Source organism: Typopeltis vanoorti, chromosome 4, assembly GCF_054136105.1.
Source record: "Typopeltis vanoorti isolate ZY-2024b chromosome 4, IOZ_Tvanoo_1.0, whole genome shotgun sequence".
Lineage (NCBI taxonomy): Eukaryota > Metazoa > Arthropoda > Arachnida > Uropygi > Thelyphonidae > Typopeltis > Typopeltis vanoorti.
Window position 1 is genome coordinate 161,880,242 of NC_143552.1, and position 17,822 is coordinate 161,898,063.

General features: G+C 34.3%; 1 protein-coding gene across 1 annotated transcript in view; it reads right to left on the reverse strand.

The window, feature by feature from the left end:
• Positions 1 to 17,822, reverse strand: part of CCT6 (chaperonin containing TCP1 subunit 6) — a 112,934-nt gene that overhangs the window by 13,607 nt on the left and 81,505 nt on the right. The window contains exons 8-9 of the mRNA XM_090391559.1: positions 12,219 to 12,463; positions 4,698 to 4,934 (exon numbers count right to left, since the gene is read on the reverse strand). Coding sequence (XP_090247685.1) covers positions 4,698 to 4,934; positions 12,219 to 12,463 — 482 coding nt within the window. The remainder of the gene's footprint in view (positions 1 to 4,697; positions 4,935 to 12,218; positions 12,464 to 17,822) is intronic.

The following is a 17,822-nucleotide window of genomic DNA, read 5'->3' on the forward strand; positions in this document are numbered from 1 at the left end:
GGGAAAATGAAGGCTACAGGAAATTTGCAGGAAGTACGGCATTTGAATGCAGTTTCAACAACAAGCCAGAAGAGACAAGGAAAATACTTTAACCAGGAATGCCAACAAATAGAAGACCAAAACAAAAAAGGAAAAACAAGAGATCTTTTCAAAAAGATCGAACTAACAGGGAAGTTTAGTGCCAAGGTGACAATATTAAAAAGTAAACACAAAGGATATCTTACAGAAGCTGCAGACATCAAAGAAAGATAGAAAGAGTATACAGAAGCCCTTTACAGAAAGGACTCCAAAATTACTGAGAAATTTGATGAGCAGGATTATACACAGGAGCCAGTACCACTGGAAAGTGAAGTGAGGTGGGCACTGCAACAGCTATCCAGTAAGAAATGGAATACCTATTGGGCTGCTCAAAGCACTGGGAGAAGAGGCAGTTAAAATTTTAACAGCTCTATGTCAGTGAATTTGGATCACAACTACATGGCCTAAGGAATGGAAAAAATCAGTTTATATACCTGTATTAAAGAAAGGTGATGCAAGAGTGCGATAGCACTGATTTCTCATGCAAGTAAAGTCTTACTTAAGATCATTCAGAAAAGACTGGAACCATTCATGGAGAGAGAAATGCCAGATGAACAGGCAGGATTTCGAAAAGGCAGAGGAACACGAGATCAAATCGCCAATGTGAGATGGATAATAGAAAGAGCACAGGAATATCAAAAGAATGTCTACCTTTGTTTCCTTGACTATAGCAAGGCTTTTGACTCTGTAGATCATGTGAAACTGTGGAATGTGTTAAGAACAATGGGAGTACCAGAGCATTTCATTATCCTTCTGAGGAATCTTTATTATGAACAAGAAGCTACTGTCCGAACAGATCTTGGAGAAACTGAGTATTTCACAATAGGTAAAGGGGTGTGACAAGGATGTATTTTTATCTCCATACACCTGTTTAACTTGTACAGCGAATATATTTTAAGAATGATAGGGCTGGAGGAGTTTTCAATTGGAATTAAAATTGGGGGAAGAAACATTAATAATTTGAGGTATGCAGATGATACCACCTTGCTAACAAAATGCAAAGATTTGGAAGAACTTATTATGAAAGCTGAAGGAAGTGCTAAATATGGTCTTAAACTTACACTCAAAAAAACAAAAGTTATGGCAACATGTGAACTTAATGATTTTGAAGTAGATGGGATGAAAATGGAAGCAGTTAACAATTTTGTGCTCCTAGGATCCCAAATTGATAAAGATGGTTATTGTACTAAAGAAGTTAGAAGAACATTGGAAAGAAAGCAATGACAAATTTAAGCAAGATCTTTAAAGATAAAGATATGTCTCGCAACAATAAATCAGAATCGTGAAAGCAATGGTATTTCCTGTAGTACTGTATGGATGTGAAAGTTGGACCCTGAGAAAGAGTGAAAGAAGGAAGATAGATGCATTTGAATTATGGGTTTGGAGATGCTTACTAAGAATACCATGGACTGCAAAGCAAACCAATAAATAGTGATAGACAGAATAAAGCCAGATTGCTCCCTCGAAGCTATGATCATCAAGCAAAAATTGTCATACTTCGGACATATTATGCAAGCAAATGACAGTCTGGAGAAGATGATGCTTGTTAAAGTTGATGGAAGCAGGAGAAGAGGAAGACCAAGAATTAGATGGAGTAAAAGAAGCAACTGGAATACGCTTGGAAATTCTGAAAGATATAGTCAGGGACAGATTTGAATGGAGAATGTATAGATTCACCAGGAGGTCGAAAACGACTCGATGGAACGCACCAACAAACATACTCAAATTCTTTGTACAACTGCATGGTATACAAATAATCTAGATGCAGCGGGATTACAGTAGTGTAAGGGTTGGAAGCTACAGTTGAAAATATCTGTTCATATATTTACAGGATTCAACAAAAGGCCTTGCATAAGACTGATGCCAAGATAGTTCTGCCAGCTTAAAAGTTGAAGATGGAGGTTGACAATGGCAACACAGAGTAGCTGGTAGAAGCTGTGGAGGAAAATCTCTCAGGTGAAGACCTAACAGAAGTACAGAGGCTGAAAAAGAACAAGAGAATAAAGCAGCAGTAGGAGAGGCACCTCAGATGGTTTAGTTGTTCGAGGAAATGGTTTCCAACACAGAGCTTTAGCAATAATCAGAATGACACAAGCTGTGGACTAAGTTGGATGCAATGTAAAAATGATTAAAGAAGTTCACTCTTGCTGTCTTCTATTTAGGGACATAAAACACATGTGTTGAAAAGATTATTTTACTGATTAATAATAACTTTATGTTTCGACCCCTGTATTGAGGTCATCTTTGTAAAATCAATGTAAAAATTATTAAAGAAGTTCACTCTTGCTGTCACCTCACCCCTTAAGATGAACATAAACCTTCCACAAGTTATGCACCTGGAAAGCATCCTTAGAATGCTTTGTTGCAATTCCTGAATTTGAAGAATTTGTTGTTGATGACCTAACCTCCCCTGCCTCCTCCAATGAATCTCCCAAATAATAAGCATAACATTGCTATGTTGCATGTTGAATTTACACAAAAAAATATTTACATCTTTATTAATTTCAAGCTAAATTTAATTCTTTAAAATTCAGTATGCCATGTTTCTTCTGTTAACTAAATTTAACTATTTCTTTTAAGGTTACACGGTGATCAGTATTCATATTTATGAATTTAGGGACATAAAACACGTGTTGAAAAGATTATTTTACTGATTAATAATAACTTTACTTTTCGACCCCTGTATTGAGGTCATCTTCAGAAGGATACATGTGTATAAGAACAAGCTACATGCTGTTGCACTCTATACAAGTAAATTACATCTACGTTGTTAACTAATCTTTTTTCTTAGCCTGCCCTCTAGTGAAAAAAAAAAAAATAAAATAAAATAAAATAAAAACTATAATAAGCTTTGCTAAAGTCCTCACATACTAGGATTCTTCTGGAATTATACAGTACAGGTTGCTATTGAATGTTCAGGAGAAGAAAAACAACTCGCCAAGTCTTCTTGTATTGAGATTTTTCTTCGTGGTTGCTATGAAGGTTGTAGATGGGTCCCTCCACATTCTTGGAATTGTTAGACCATTTTTATTTAGATTCGGATAATGTTTGAGCATTTCACATGTTTCCTTGAATTTCCGCTCGAACCAGGTTTTGGTGCAGTGTAGGGACTTGGTACCTTTCCAGTCAATTCTGTGGTATGTTTGGAGTGCGTGGTCAGAAAGGCCGGTTTTTCTAAAATGGAGGTATTTTATGTGACGTTTGTGTTCATCTTTTCTGATTGGGATGGTTTGCCCTATGTATGGTATGTTACATATGCAATCTATTTTGTAAGCTCCTGGTGGGCTAAGTGTGGCAGGGGATCCTTGGAAGAACTGAATAGGTGTCTTAATTTAGTCGGGGAGGGGGGGGGGGGTTAAAGGTGGTTTTGATGTTGTATTTGTGTAGTGTTCTGTCTATTTTTTCTGAAATGGCTCTAACATATGGTATAGCAATAGCATTCTTGAAATCTTTTTTGTTATTAGTGGTTTCTTTGTGGATGATCTTGTGAATGGTTTTTATACTGTATCCATTTTTTATAAATGTATGTTTGATGGTCTCATATTCATGGTTAAGAGCTTGTTCATTTGAACAAAATGGTTTGAGCTCTGTGTTTAAGGGTGCTTATGATCCCTAGTTTTTGTGTTGGGTGGTGATAAGAAGGTTTGTGTATGTACTGGCCTGTGTGTGTAGCGCAGTGTGTAGTCGCAGTGTATCGCAAACCTACACACACAGGCCAGTACATACACAAAACTTCTTATCACCACCCAAAAGGTACCAAGTCCCTACACCGCACCAAAACCTGGTTCGAGCAGAAATTCAAGGAAGCATGTGAAATGCTCAAACATGATCCGAATCTGAATAAAAATGGTCTAACAATTCCAAGAATGTGGAGGACCCATCTACAACCTTCATAGCAACCACGAAGAAAAATCTCAATACAAGAAGACTTGAAGTCATTCCCCCCCCCCCCCCCTCCTGAACATTCAATAGCAACTTGTACTGTACAAATCCAGAAGATAATCATAATATAACAATATAAACCGTATAATTCCAGAAGAATCCTAGTACGTGAGGACTTTAGCAGAGTTTATTGTAGTTTTTATTTTATTTTATTTATTTTTTATCACTAGAGGGCAGGCTAAGAAAAAAGATTAGTCAACAACATAGATGTAATTTACTTGTATAGAGTGCAACAGCATGTAGCTTGTTCTTATACACATGTATCCTTCTGAAGATGACCTCAATACAGGGGTCGAAACGTAAAGTTATTTTATTATTAATCAGTAAAATAATCTTTTTAACACGTGTTTTTGTCCCTAAATTCATAAATATAAATTTAACTATAATAGTATAATACGTGTTTTGATTGACACCGAACTAGAGAAACTTGTTCCTTAAATTTACAATAGAACCCATATTAAAATAAGTCTAAGAAAACAAGAAGTAGTTTGTATGAAAGGATTAGTGCTACTACTTGGGAAAAAGTCACAAATTTACATTATATATTGAACAGGGCTATTTGTGGTAATTAAAATTTCATACAAAAGTTACAAATGAATGATACATTCAGCAGATTGAAAAGAAAAGATATATATACATAAGAAAGATATTAAGAATAAAAGAAACATTTAACTTACCAGTATTTATATCTAATCCTACAGGCTGCTGACCAACAGCATATTCATGTAAAAGTTTGACAATTACTTCTTGAGGATCAAAGCCTGCATTAGTTGCTAAAACTTTGGGAATTATTAATAGCGCATCAGCAAAGGCCTGAATTCCTAACTGCACTCTTCCTTTAACTTCACTTTTATATTTTGTCAAGGCCGCATGAGCTACCAATTCAAAAGCTCCAGCACCAGGAACAAGACAACCTAATAAAATATTTTAAAACAATTGTGATAAAAACATTCCCCATGGAGAAAGGAAAAGATGGAATCATTACACAGTATTTAATTGCAACAGTTTCTTTAATTCTGAAAAATAGGCATTATAATAGTGCTATTATAATGGCTATTTTAACACCAAAACAATTTTCCACTTTTGAAGCAGTAAACTATCGCTAGTAATTGTGCTAACAGTATTTGACAAATCTGGGTGCAGTTTATGTTACCAACTTTTTGTGTGTGTAAATACTAGAAATATAGCTTATTACTCCTTGTTTTTTTAGACAGTTGTAACAGTGGTGGGCTATAGGGGGCTCGCACGAGCCCTTTGTTAAATTTTTCTCAAATTTGAAAGGCCCTTATTCTTCTTGTTTACTTTTTTTTTTTTCAAAAAAATTTTTTTTTTAAGAAACATATTACGCGACAAATTCATACAGTAACCTAACAAAAATTAGTCTATTCGGCAGTGTATAAATTTGGAATTATTGTTTCAACTTCTCTATAACGAATGCACTCAAGCTTGAAAATAAAATAAGTGCATGTGCTATCTTTATCCTTCTTTCTGGTAGCCAATCCTATGGTAAAACCAGTAGCCAATCAAATGTTTTATAAAAGATAAAATATTTCATTCTTATATTTTGATAGTTAAAAAATGTTTTTCCATATGTAAGATAAATGAACACAGTTGATTGAGTGCAAATATTTCATGTTTAGATCATGAAATATTTGTTTAAAAATGATAGCCTTTAGAGGTTGATTGTCCTCTCATACTTTTTGATTGGAATTTGTACACAAACTGTATTAATAAAAATGTGTTTTTACATTATGGAAAATATCTAAGAATAGCGATCTGAACTTTCCCCACCTTTGCAATGAGTCGTCCGGTATTGTACTACGTACTGGGGTCACTTGCATTAGCTCACGCTAAGTGTTCGCCGATACTTTATAGTTTACTATATTTGGCAAGAAACTCTCTGATTCCAATCTTTGAGTTCCTTATTCGGTTTTAAAACTATGTGGGATTTAATATCCCCTTAATTTAAGTAACGTTTTCATTGCCGAAATGAAGCTTATTAGCTCTTTATACTTAAGTAACTTAATGGTTGCACCTGTTTGGAAAACTCGTTCGCAGTGTATATAAGTTCTTTTCACTATACACTTTGGTATTAGGTCTAGCTACTCACTGATGAAGCCTCAAAAAAGGCTGAAACCGGTCTGGGTAGTGACCTCCCTCCATAATGTAATAACAGCATACATTTCCCAGGAAATGTGTTTTTACATTATGGAAAATACCTAAGAATAGCGATCTGAACTTTCCCCACCTTTGCAACGAGTCGTCCGGTATTGTACTACGTACTGGGGTCACTTGCATTAGCTCACGCTAAGTGTTCACTGATACTTTATAGTTTACTATATTCGGCAAGAAACTCTGATTCCAATCTTTGAGTTTCTTATTCGGTTTTAAAACTATGTGGGATTTAATATCCCCTTAATATAAATATTTTTGTCATGTTGTACCATCATTTTTTATTTTGGTTTAACCAATAAGAATACAATTTGGTCAGCTAAATCCCAAATTGCCAGCCCATCCTCGTTCGTTCAGTATCAAAGTAGATACCCAACAGGGTGCACCACGAGAAGGTGAGGATTGGACATTAGGTCAGAAGCCCTGGTCAGTTCTCCGCATTCCTTTAAAGGCTATGTGGAGGTCTCCTCTCAGTTATACAGCTTTCTGATAATGTTGGAGTCTTGACAAGTAACAGACTGATTTGGAGGAAAATTGTAGATAGGAAGTTAGTAATGATGTAATTTTTTCATGTAGTACTGTCATATCCTGTACACCCCTTGAGGGTACATGGCAGGAATTTGATGATGATGATGATTAATTTAAGTAGTATTAATAAAAGTTTTTGTACGAAATACGGCTTTTTTTTTTCCTTTTTTTTTTTTTCATAATCATATCATAACTCACCGCTGGTTGTAACCCAGGTGAAAAACTTTCTACAGAGACTGAAACCGGTCTGGGATTGTGATCTTTCTCATAATGCTTTTGCATTAGGGAGATACTGGGGCAACTGATGTGAAGTCCACAGCCTCTATATACAAGTAGACTGAAGATACTTCATGCACAAACTGTTCACTTATGCTTAGGTAAATAATTAAAACAAGAATATAATTTTTTGTCAAGTAAAATATATTTTTTGATAATAAAAAATAAACTTACTTATCCAAATCAACACACAGAGCCAACTTATTTTGTAGTGTTATCGGTGTGAATTTGGTTGTGGTTTACATAAAAAAAAATATTTATCCTGTACAAGAATCCACCTGAATTGCTTATTTCTTTTAGTGTAATGGCTGTCCTGCTGCATGTTTGTTAATATATCCCAACTAAGGTGACCCCACTATAGTAATTACTTATAACAAATGCACTCACTAAAATATAAACTACTAAATCTCAAATGAAGCCTTACAGGCACAGTGCTATTCTAAAGAAAATTAACTATAGCCAACTATCTGATATACTTGAATGTTATTCATATTTATGCCATTTCTTTAAATGAAAAAAAGTAAACAAAAGTCCAGGAAATGTTTTGACTTTTCTTGTAACTAAATCTATAATCAAGCTTGATGCACAAAGCTAAAGAAAATTTACTATAACAATCTATTCCTGTGAACATGAGCTCTCAAATAGTGACAATCAACTGTACTTGAATTTTATTCATATTTATGCAAATTAAATGTTCCAGAGATATGTCAAAGCTCAGCAATGTAAGGAAGAGCACTGTAAAAGAAATCAGCGGTAATAAGTGATAAACACACTAATATTCTAAATATGTGCTGCAATTACCTTAAAAACGTATGTTACAGAGAATTCAGGCATGAATAGATATCAGCATTGTGAAATATACTACACCTAAAGGAGACCTCTGCCTAGTTCAAGGAATATGACCTAATGTCAATCCCCACCTTGTGATGCATCCCCACTATTATATATCTACATGGTTACTATATGAACAAGGTGGTATAGCAATTTCGGACTTAACCAAATTGTATTTATATTGGTTTAAACTAAAACCACAATGATGGTATAACAAATGTTTTGCTGGCTTGGGCATCACCTGGTAAAACAAGGGCATGATGTTTTCAAAGAAACGGTGGAAGTCAGCTACTGGAACAAAATCAAATTCATCAATATCAAAGATAGGCAGTGGAAAAGAAGTGAAACTATAGAAGCCTTGGTACTATGTTCACATAACTGGTGTTATAGATGAACTAAAATGGGTGACATATGTTTGGATAGGAATTTCCTTCCAAATAAGAGGAAGGAATCAGTAGCAATAGAATCCAGCACAAAAAATGAAATCAACCTTTTCAAATGGTAAGTAATTTCAAGCAAAGTAATGTGGAAATTTTCAGATTTGTTGTAAGATTTGTCTATTGTCCCATTTCTTCTACTAAAAAAGAAGAGGAATTTTTAGAGGTGAGCCACAAACTCAAATATACAATTATTACTGCAGATTTTTATTATTTTTTTATTCTAAATAATTAGATCAGCAAACCCAAGAAAAAATTTAATTCAGGCAGGGAGAAGTTGTTTACATGGATTTAAAAAACAATTAAGCCTTTGTAGCAGACTAAATTTGTGCAATATAGGAAAAGCAGATATTGAAAACTATTAGCAAGTGGGTTGCCAATAATTTTCAATATACCTTGCCAGTTCAGCTGGTGGGCTGCAAAAATACGAAGAAATATGTAAGAAAGCATAAACGTAATCAAATGACATTCCAAATCAAGAAATGTCATAGGCCATGGCTTAGACCTAGTTGTATAATTTGAGTCTCGGCACAGGGAAGATTCCCAAGGCACGATAATCCCAATGCAAAAGGCTGGTGCAAATACTAACATGTCTAAGTATCAACCTATCAGTACATCTGTAGTGACGGTAAAGATTTTAGAAAACTTGATAAGAGCATGCATAAAGAAATGGGTTGACAGAAATCTATATTGTGTGCATGTGTATACGGAAAGAGAGAACATCTTTGATAGAATTTAAAATAGCCAAATTAAAATTATATGCAATAATTTGTAATATCTTAAACATATGTTTTAATTTTTGCCTAGTCCATTGTTTTTCTCAAGATGTTATGTGCTACTTCTTTCAATTACCTGCTAACCAGTTACCGTCTTCCATGACAAGAACCTATTTATTTCACTTTCTCATCTATCAACATACACTGCTGACTTTTAGAGAGTAATTATGGAAACAAATACCTCCTCTGATTTTATCTATGCATTTCATATAAAGGACGAGTTTCTCCTTATTTTCAGTATCTGTAGAAGTACCTAGAAGACTTGCTACTGGACTCTGATTTTCTTAACTAATTTTTGTTTAACGACATCAAAAGTAACTGACACAAATTCTTTACATTTCGTGTCATTTTGATACTGTTTTACTATTAGGACTATGAAGTTTTTATAGTCAGTAAATAGTTTATTGAAGTTAGTTTTATAATAGGCTATATTAAAAAGGCACTTCACTTGTTCAAACATTTTTGAATTGATCTTTCTTTGGAAAGATGGATTCTGTCACAGCATTTTTTGTGAAAATTAAACTGAGGACCTCAAAAACCTTTTAGTAATCTAGTGTTTCTGTCAGCATTCTCAGAATATTTTTTATACATTACAGAATACAACTTCTGTCTTCGTAGCACAATCACTTCAATTCCTTGAACCTTTTTGTCTTGAAAGTACTTGATTGGTTTTAGTTGATGACACCATAGAGCTCTTTTCTCCAGCGTTTTCAATGTTTTCTGGTCTCCTACCTTTGTCCCAAGTTTTGGGCTTCACAAAACTAAAAGGTGCAGTTTGCATTTCCTGTCATTTATTGTCCATAACGAAGGGTGAATTTATACAACTTATTAATAAAAAAAAAGTCATTCAGTTGGAAAGACCAATAACAGCTTGCGAAAACAACAGAAAATGGTCACTGCTAGCAATGGAGCAGAATAACTTTTCACAAAGTAATGTCAATGTGATCAAGTCTCTAGTTCATCTTTGCAACATAACCATTTTTTAAATAGTGCTATTTAAAAACTCTTAATTATTTATGGTCAAGTATATAATTACACTAAGCTAATTAATGTTGTGAATTGTAAAAATAAGCTTTCATCAATATTACTGCATACCTTAAGGTAAAGAGGATGTTGGGAGAATTGGCAGTGAAATGAAAATCATCTTGTTAAATTAATTTTTAAGGGTATCTCTTTGATAAGTATGGTGATGACTTGCAAGTTATGCAAAATGAAATGCTGCTTGAGAATGCTTGACTACGGCGAGTGATCCAACACACAAACTTGGTTTTTGCTCAAAAACTGTCTCACAATATTCGAACGATGAGATGGTGCATTATCATGCAAGTGACCAGCTGCCTGCATCACGATATTCATGCCGTACGCAATGAATTCTCACTATCAATTGCTTCAAAACTCACCACTGACCACTTGGCCAGGCGGAACGAATTCTTTGTGGATGATGCCCTTGGAATCATAGAAACAAATCAGCATTGTCTTTACTTTTGACTTCTCCAAGTGACTTTTTTTCGGATGCCCCTCTTATTGTGGTCTCCACTGAGCACTCTGGTGCTTTGTTTCAGGCTCATACTCAAAACACTGTTTCACTACCAGTAATGATCGTTTCAAAGACGTTTGATTCATTACAAGTGGTTTTAATGAGATCCTTGCAGTGTTCATTTCGATACAATTTTTTGGTCATCGACCAACTTGCGGGGGAAAAATCGCGAATTCAATTTACGAAAGCCCAAACTCTTGGTCAAAATGTTGTGCACAGTTGATTTTTGAATCCCCAATTCATCTTCAATCAATCTCACGGACGATTTCGGGTTTTCTTTGATGAAATCATGCACTTTTTGGATGTCAGCTTTGCTCAGTCCAATTTTTTTTTTTGGATGGCCTGGCTTTTCGTCGTCCTCGAGCGTTTCACAACCACTTTGAAATCACTCAAACCACTCGTAAACTTGAGTGCGGGATAAGTATTCATCACCATATGCTTTTTGAAGCATTTGATGCATTTCGGTTAAACTTTTACTAAATTTAACAAAAAAAAAGTCAATTGCAGCTCTCTGTTTGAAACTCATTTTCAGACTGTTCGTCAAAACACACTGTCTCTCTTGGCTTCTAATGAAGCAAATGTCAAATAGTTGACACAACACTAATGAAGGTTGCCACTTTCGACAACAAAAAGATACAACAGGTGGAACCACTAGTTTCTTCTATTTTCGAAAAGTTCAGTTTCTTTTTGGACAGAAGGTGTATATGGTGACTGATAGAAATGTGGTATTAAAAGTGATATTATAAGCTTATCTTTGCTTTATACAGATGATGTGCTCCTAAACTAAATCCAGTGCAAGTCTCCGAGATTTTTTTTTAAAAATTTAATCACAGTTGTAATAAATTTGGTATAAAATAGGCAGAAACTTCAATTGCATTCTCAATGAGGAACCTATAGAATAAGCAAAATATTTCTGCTATTTAGGCTGAATTTTTAGTGAAGATGCCAAATTAAATGTAAGTAAACAACAACAACAGAATAAACAAAGATGGTATGGTGGGAAGCCAGATGAATAAATTTTTATGGAATAAGAAAAATTAGCCAAAATACAAAACTATCAGTATATACAAGACAGTGTTCAAACCAATTTTAACTTATGGATCTAAGAGCAAGAAAAATCAGAAGAAAAAAAAAGCAGCTGATCAAAACCTCAGAGACCATAGATATGAGAGTTTTGAGAACAATTAAATGAGTCAAGAGATGCCATCAATGGCAGAATCATTATAAGTTAATATATTAGGAAGGTACTTAATGCTGCCATTCAAGAATGAGTGAGCAGAGCTAATTTAATGCGGTAAAGTAATTTAAACAGAATATGAGAGGAAAGGTTAGCAGTGAAAAGTGAAAAGAAGTGTTTGATGACAAGATGGCTTGAAAAAGACCAGAGGAAGACTAAGATCTAAGTAGATTGATGCAGTTAGAGGTGCCCTAGAAGAAATTTCCCAGCAAATAAGAAATATAAGATAACAGCACTGGAGTGGTGAAAAGTGATATAGTAATCTGGAAGAAAATCAGATTAGTAGTAATAAAACAATCATGTAGTATACTATCATAGTATCCTGTGTATCCTTTGAGGGCACATATCAAGAAATGGATATTTTGTTCGAGCATTTTAAATATAACTTTCCAAATAAGGCTTACCATCTTCAATGGCATTTGTAACTGCTCTTAATCCATCATGAATCGCATCCTTAATCTGATTAAGAGTGTGCTTATTGGGTCCCTTTATCAAAATAGTAACAGAATGTGGATTCTGAAGTTCTTCTACAAAAGTGTACTTCTGTTCACCTAAAACATGTTCATATACCAGTCCAGCAAATCCCAAACACTCAGGGGTTAAATCATCAAATGAATTTACTGCCGTACCTCCACATGCTAAAGCCAGCCTGCAAGAGGAATACTGATATAATATGCATACTAAACCAATAGGAAAATTCAAGTATTTTACAGATTATTACAAGTCATTACACACAATAATTAAAAATGCCTGATTTCTTATTGGCCAATATAGGACTTGAGATATTTCTTTATATAAGAAAAGAAATAAACTTTGTTTCTTAAATAAATAGAACCTAATTACTTTTTGCTTACTTATATCCCAATTTGAAAGAAAAAAGGAATTCTCCTGAAATTCATTTAGAAATAATTATTTTCCTCTTTCAAACTGGACATGGACATTTTCATCATAGTTACTAAATAAAATTTATTTCTGCAAGCTTAATAAATTTCATTAAGAGTTAATCAGCTCACTTGCATATAAAGCAACAAGTTGCAGATGCATTTTCTAATTTATTAAGGTTTACGAAATATGACATTTTCAGGATAACTAACTTACTGCATACAGAAAACAGATGTTCTCATTACACAAATATAAAATCAAAACTGTAGCTGAGTGTGAAATCAGTAAAACACTAACAACACACATAATTTTTAAAATTATACTGATCGTTTAATTCTTACAAAAAACCTAGTTCCAGATTAATACAAAATGATATGATACAGTTGATACAAGATGTGAAAGCCTAAAAAAATACTACAGTTTATGTACGTTAATGCCAGAAGAAATCAGGAATAAGGGGAGTTTCTGACACTGGTTGGCTACCTTGCAAAAAAAATTACAGGCATTAGTGAGGCTTGGCTGACAGAAGATGAAGTCATTAGGGATAGATCTGAGGAGTATAGTATTTTCAGGATAGAAAAAATGGGACAGGGAGAAAGATGCTGATCATAGCAGATGAATTGCAGCCATAAAAAAAAAAAAAATGGCAATGGCAGTTCATTTGATGCAATCTGGAAAAAATCAAATAGAGGCCAAAGGATGCAAGAGAAAAAAGATGTGGAAGGCAGGCATACACTGCTAAATTAGCACAAAGAATGCAAGTTGAGTAATTATTACGACAGACTTCAACTACAGATTAGGAGGAAAGATCAAATAACTACCAGGAAATTGAATTTATTACCTGTTAAGAGATAACATCAAGAGATAGGATTTGAGTGCTGGATCTGGTTATAGGATCAGAAGATTTGCCCATAACCAAGTTAGTCACGTTGCCTCCAACTGGGAAGGATGGAATCATGCAGTTATGACAAGCTTAGGAGACAGCTTGAATAGTTCTTTGGAGTAAGAATTTGCAAGGGAGGGATATTACATGCATAGAGATGAAAAAGGTAAAAGAAGCAATATCAATTTGTATACCAGGAGGATAGTCCGATAGGAGTCAGATGAATCAGTAGTATCATCATTAAGCAGACACTCAAAAAGTAGTCAAATTGAAAAAATATACACTATCTCTGCAATCTTTCAAACCTTACTTGAAACTGGTCCTGTTCACTGTTCCTAGCGTGTACATGCAAAATGACCTACTATGGGAACGTTGGAAGATATATATGAACATTCACTTTAAATAACAAATAGATTTGCAATCATGACTAGTCAGGTCTAGCAAACCATGTGCCCTAGACACCAGAATAATAAAAAAAAAAAACATTGTTTCATTGCAACAATTTCATACTTGATAAGCATTTTTTAGAATCTCCAATTGCCTTTGAAAATCAACCTTATTTAATAAGTATGGATGTTAAACTTCCAAAATATGGGGAAATTTTTTAAGTAATCCCAAGTTACAACCTAGGCTCAATGTTTAGAGGATACCCTTCCTAGCTAATACTCCCACCAGCTAAATTTCACTTCATGTTTCTTGAGTATTTGTAACATTTTATATGGCATGCCAGCAGATGTCTTTGTGACAGAAGAAATATTTGAAAAATTAAAGTTGTTGAATTTGTTCCATTTTTATTCCATTAAATGCCCAACATAAGTAGCTCTGTAGACAATTGGAAGAATGATGGTACATTGTGCCCTTCAATTGGAAAAGGCCTGAGTTTTAATATCGTTGTGAGAAGAGAAATTGTATAGGACTTTTCAATTGAAGATGAGTTAGCCGATCTTATACGGAGGTACAGTTTTTCCTCTTTGAATCTCGGATTTTTCACCTCACATACAGGCATATTGTTGGTCATCTGAACACATGCAATAAAAAAACATTGTTGGTGGTGATGGCAGAGGAAACAGTGAGATAGGTATAAGTCTTAGTGTTATAGCTGATAGCAATATCTTCATGCAAACTCAGGATATAAGAGTATACATGGGATTTGAAACAGGATGCTATCACAGTTTATAGCAGGATAAAAAAAATATTATATCCAAAAGAATACAAAAGAAAGTTATGACAAAAAAAAAATCAAAGCTGGACAAAGGCGAACCGTACTACTCGAATATGCAAACATCATTCAAGAAAAAACATGAAGCAGCTTATAAGCAAGAACTAAGTGCAGTCTCAGAACAAACTAAAAAATTCATAATTGCTTCATGGTGTAAATAACACAAGTTCAGTAAATTACTTACTGTCTCTTCTTCTGGAGTTGTTTATACCATGAAGCACTGTTATGAATAACCACCAACACTTATGTCTTTCTATATGTATATCTGAAGAAAATATTGATTCAACAAGGGACACAATGTGGTGCAGTTGTTTGCAGATAATAAAATAAAAGAAAAAAAATTGGAACTTCACAGTGATTAAAGAGGCAGTTTCAGAAGAAATCATAATGAAAATTCCTTGCTAGTAAATTTGCAGAGGTCCTGTAAGAATAATGTAAGAAAGCTAAACAAGGCATAAAAAATTAGATTAAAGATATAAGAAAACTTTGGTAAGAATATAGAAAATATCAATTTTGGCAAAATGTTCTAAAGACCACTGAATAGAGGAAAGAGAACTGGAAAAGGAATTGAAAAAGGTGAAAAAAACAAGATCAGTATATTCTGGTCATATGAAATAATTCTTCAGACTGTTAAATGAAAGTGATAGAAGGTGTGACAGAACAGTAGTAAAGTTATTCAAGAGTAACAGCATCAGGAGTATGCATATCAATATCTGAAGTAGAAACCACCAGAAACCCAAAATGCTAACTGGAGTAAATTGTATTAGATGAGAAATACTCAAATATGAAGGTACAAAAGCTTTCACATAACTACATTGCATAGTTCAGAAAGTCAAATTCCAGATAATTGTAGTCACGCTCTCATGGTATCAATGTAATATTCTGTACACCCCACAAGGATACTTATCAGGAATTCAATATCATTCTACATATAGAAAAAAGATATTAATTATAAATATCATTATCTGCTGTGTATCCTATCAACAATTTCATCAATTTATTAGGTACCAAATATTGTCAATTCTTATATTTTGTACTAACTGCATCAATTCATATACAGAACTTGGTCTTCCTTGGTTCTTTTTAAAACATGCCACCAAAACACCTGTTTTGCTGATCTTTGGTTACAATCAAAAAATCAATCAACCATTTTTCTTTTAATTCAAAGAGAAGACCCCCCACCACCACCACCACCCAAACAGCATTTTCATTCCCTATATTAGGACACTTCCAAATGTTTTTCCCATCCTTTATAATTGGCAGCCAAATAGAAACCTATCAACTAAATCATTCTACTAGATATGCTTTTTTTTCTTTCTTACTTGTGGAGTAATACCAACAAGAAAGAACCAGATGAAATAGATTTAGACTATTTTATTGACTACTCTACTAGTTTCATGAAAATTCTTGTTTCACATCAGGAGAAATGTGTGAATAAACTTAAAAAAATGTTATAACAGGTAACACATATAACAAAAATGTCTGAATAAACTTAGAATAAAAAAAATAAGGAGAAATGTGTGAATAAACTTAAAGATTATAACAGGTAACATACATAACAAAAATATTTGAACAAGACTAACAATGTTGTGCCATCATTTTTTATTTTGGAGGAAAATTGTAGATAGGAAGTTAGTAATGATGTAATTTTTTTCATGTAGTACTATCATATCCTGTACACCCCTTGAGGTACATGGCAGGAATTTGAATGCTGACTAACATTGAAAGTGCACATTTGCTGACATGCTGTTTTTTGCTGGTTCATGGTCTGCTGCATTACTGGCAATTACAAACTTCATGTGTGTCATGTTGAATTAGAGAAGACCAGACCTGATATAAAATCCTCCTTTGTTGTTTGTTGCACTGCTGAAAATGTGATAATTTCAGCTGATTCTTTGAGCTTTTGAGAAAAATCTATAATCTACATGAAATATTTTTGTTTGTTGCCATAATATTTGGTTTCAGTTGTATGTGCTGCCTTTTGTGTTTCCTTTTGTTCTTGACATCCTTCATGTGTTCAGATTGGTATACCTCTTCCAACCTACCTGCCTGTCTCATGTAGCGTAAACCAGAGGTCACCAATCTGTGGTCCATGGGAAAATTTTGGTGGTACGTAGAGAAATTTGGACACTGACATAGGATCGCTGACAATTTTCATCTAGAGGCGCTTTTGTTGTTGAGTCACTGTCAACCCACCAGCGGCGCAGCTTGCAAATGCTAGTACACATGCGGCAGGCTTCAGTGGTGAATGCATGCCATCACAACAATCAAACCCCCCGCAAATACAGATTCTTGTCCGATTGTTTTATTTTGTTGAAGCGAATTGTCGTCTGTCAACACTATACTGGTGTTTATTCCTCACAATACTCTTCTTAGGTAAGCGATCAGTGATGTTTTTATTTTAAATGTGCACAGCGTGATATTTAATGGTATCGAAGAGCTTGAGTTTGATAACTGTCATTTCTTGTTTGGTTTAAGATTTGAATAAAATAAACCCACAATGAGTGAGAAAAAGCATTTTGCATTTCTTTGGTAATACTTCACGTAATGAGTTGATCAATGAATCAGAGCCTCCAGAGCCCCAGCCAGGCACCATCTTGAAGGACATTACAACTGGAGGCAGAGAGAAGAAAAAGTTAAAGGTTTCAAAAAAATATGATGGGGACCACTTGAAGTTTGGATTTATTCAAGATCCTGGAAGAAGTGAGCTGGATCCAAGGCTGCTTTGCGTCATGTGTTCTGAGAGTTTATGCAATGATGCCATGAAACCTTTGAAACTCGCCAGGCACTTACAGTCAAAACACTCAGATTTAGCTAAGAAGCCAGTTGAATATTTTCAAAGGATGCGTGAAAGTATGCAAAAGAAAATAAGTTCATTAGCAAAAATGACCATTGAAGATAAGTCCATAGTAAAGGCTTCTTATTTGATAACACTTCAAATCATATAAAGCCGTATACAATTAGAGAAGAATTAAGCCTTGCTTGTTACGAGCCTGTGAAGAGGTTTTGGGGAAACAGGCTGTC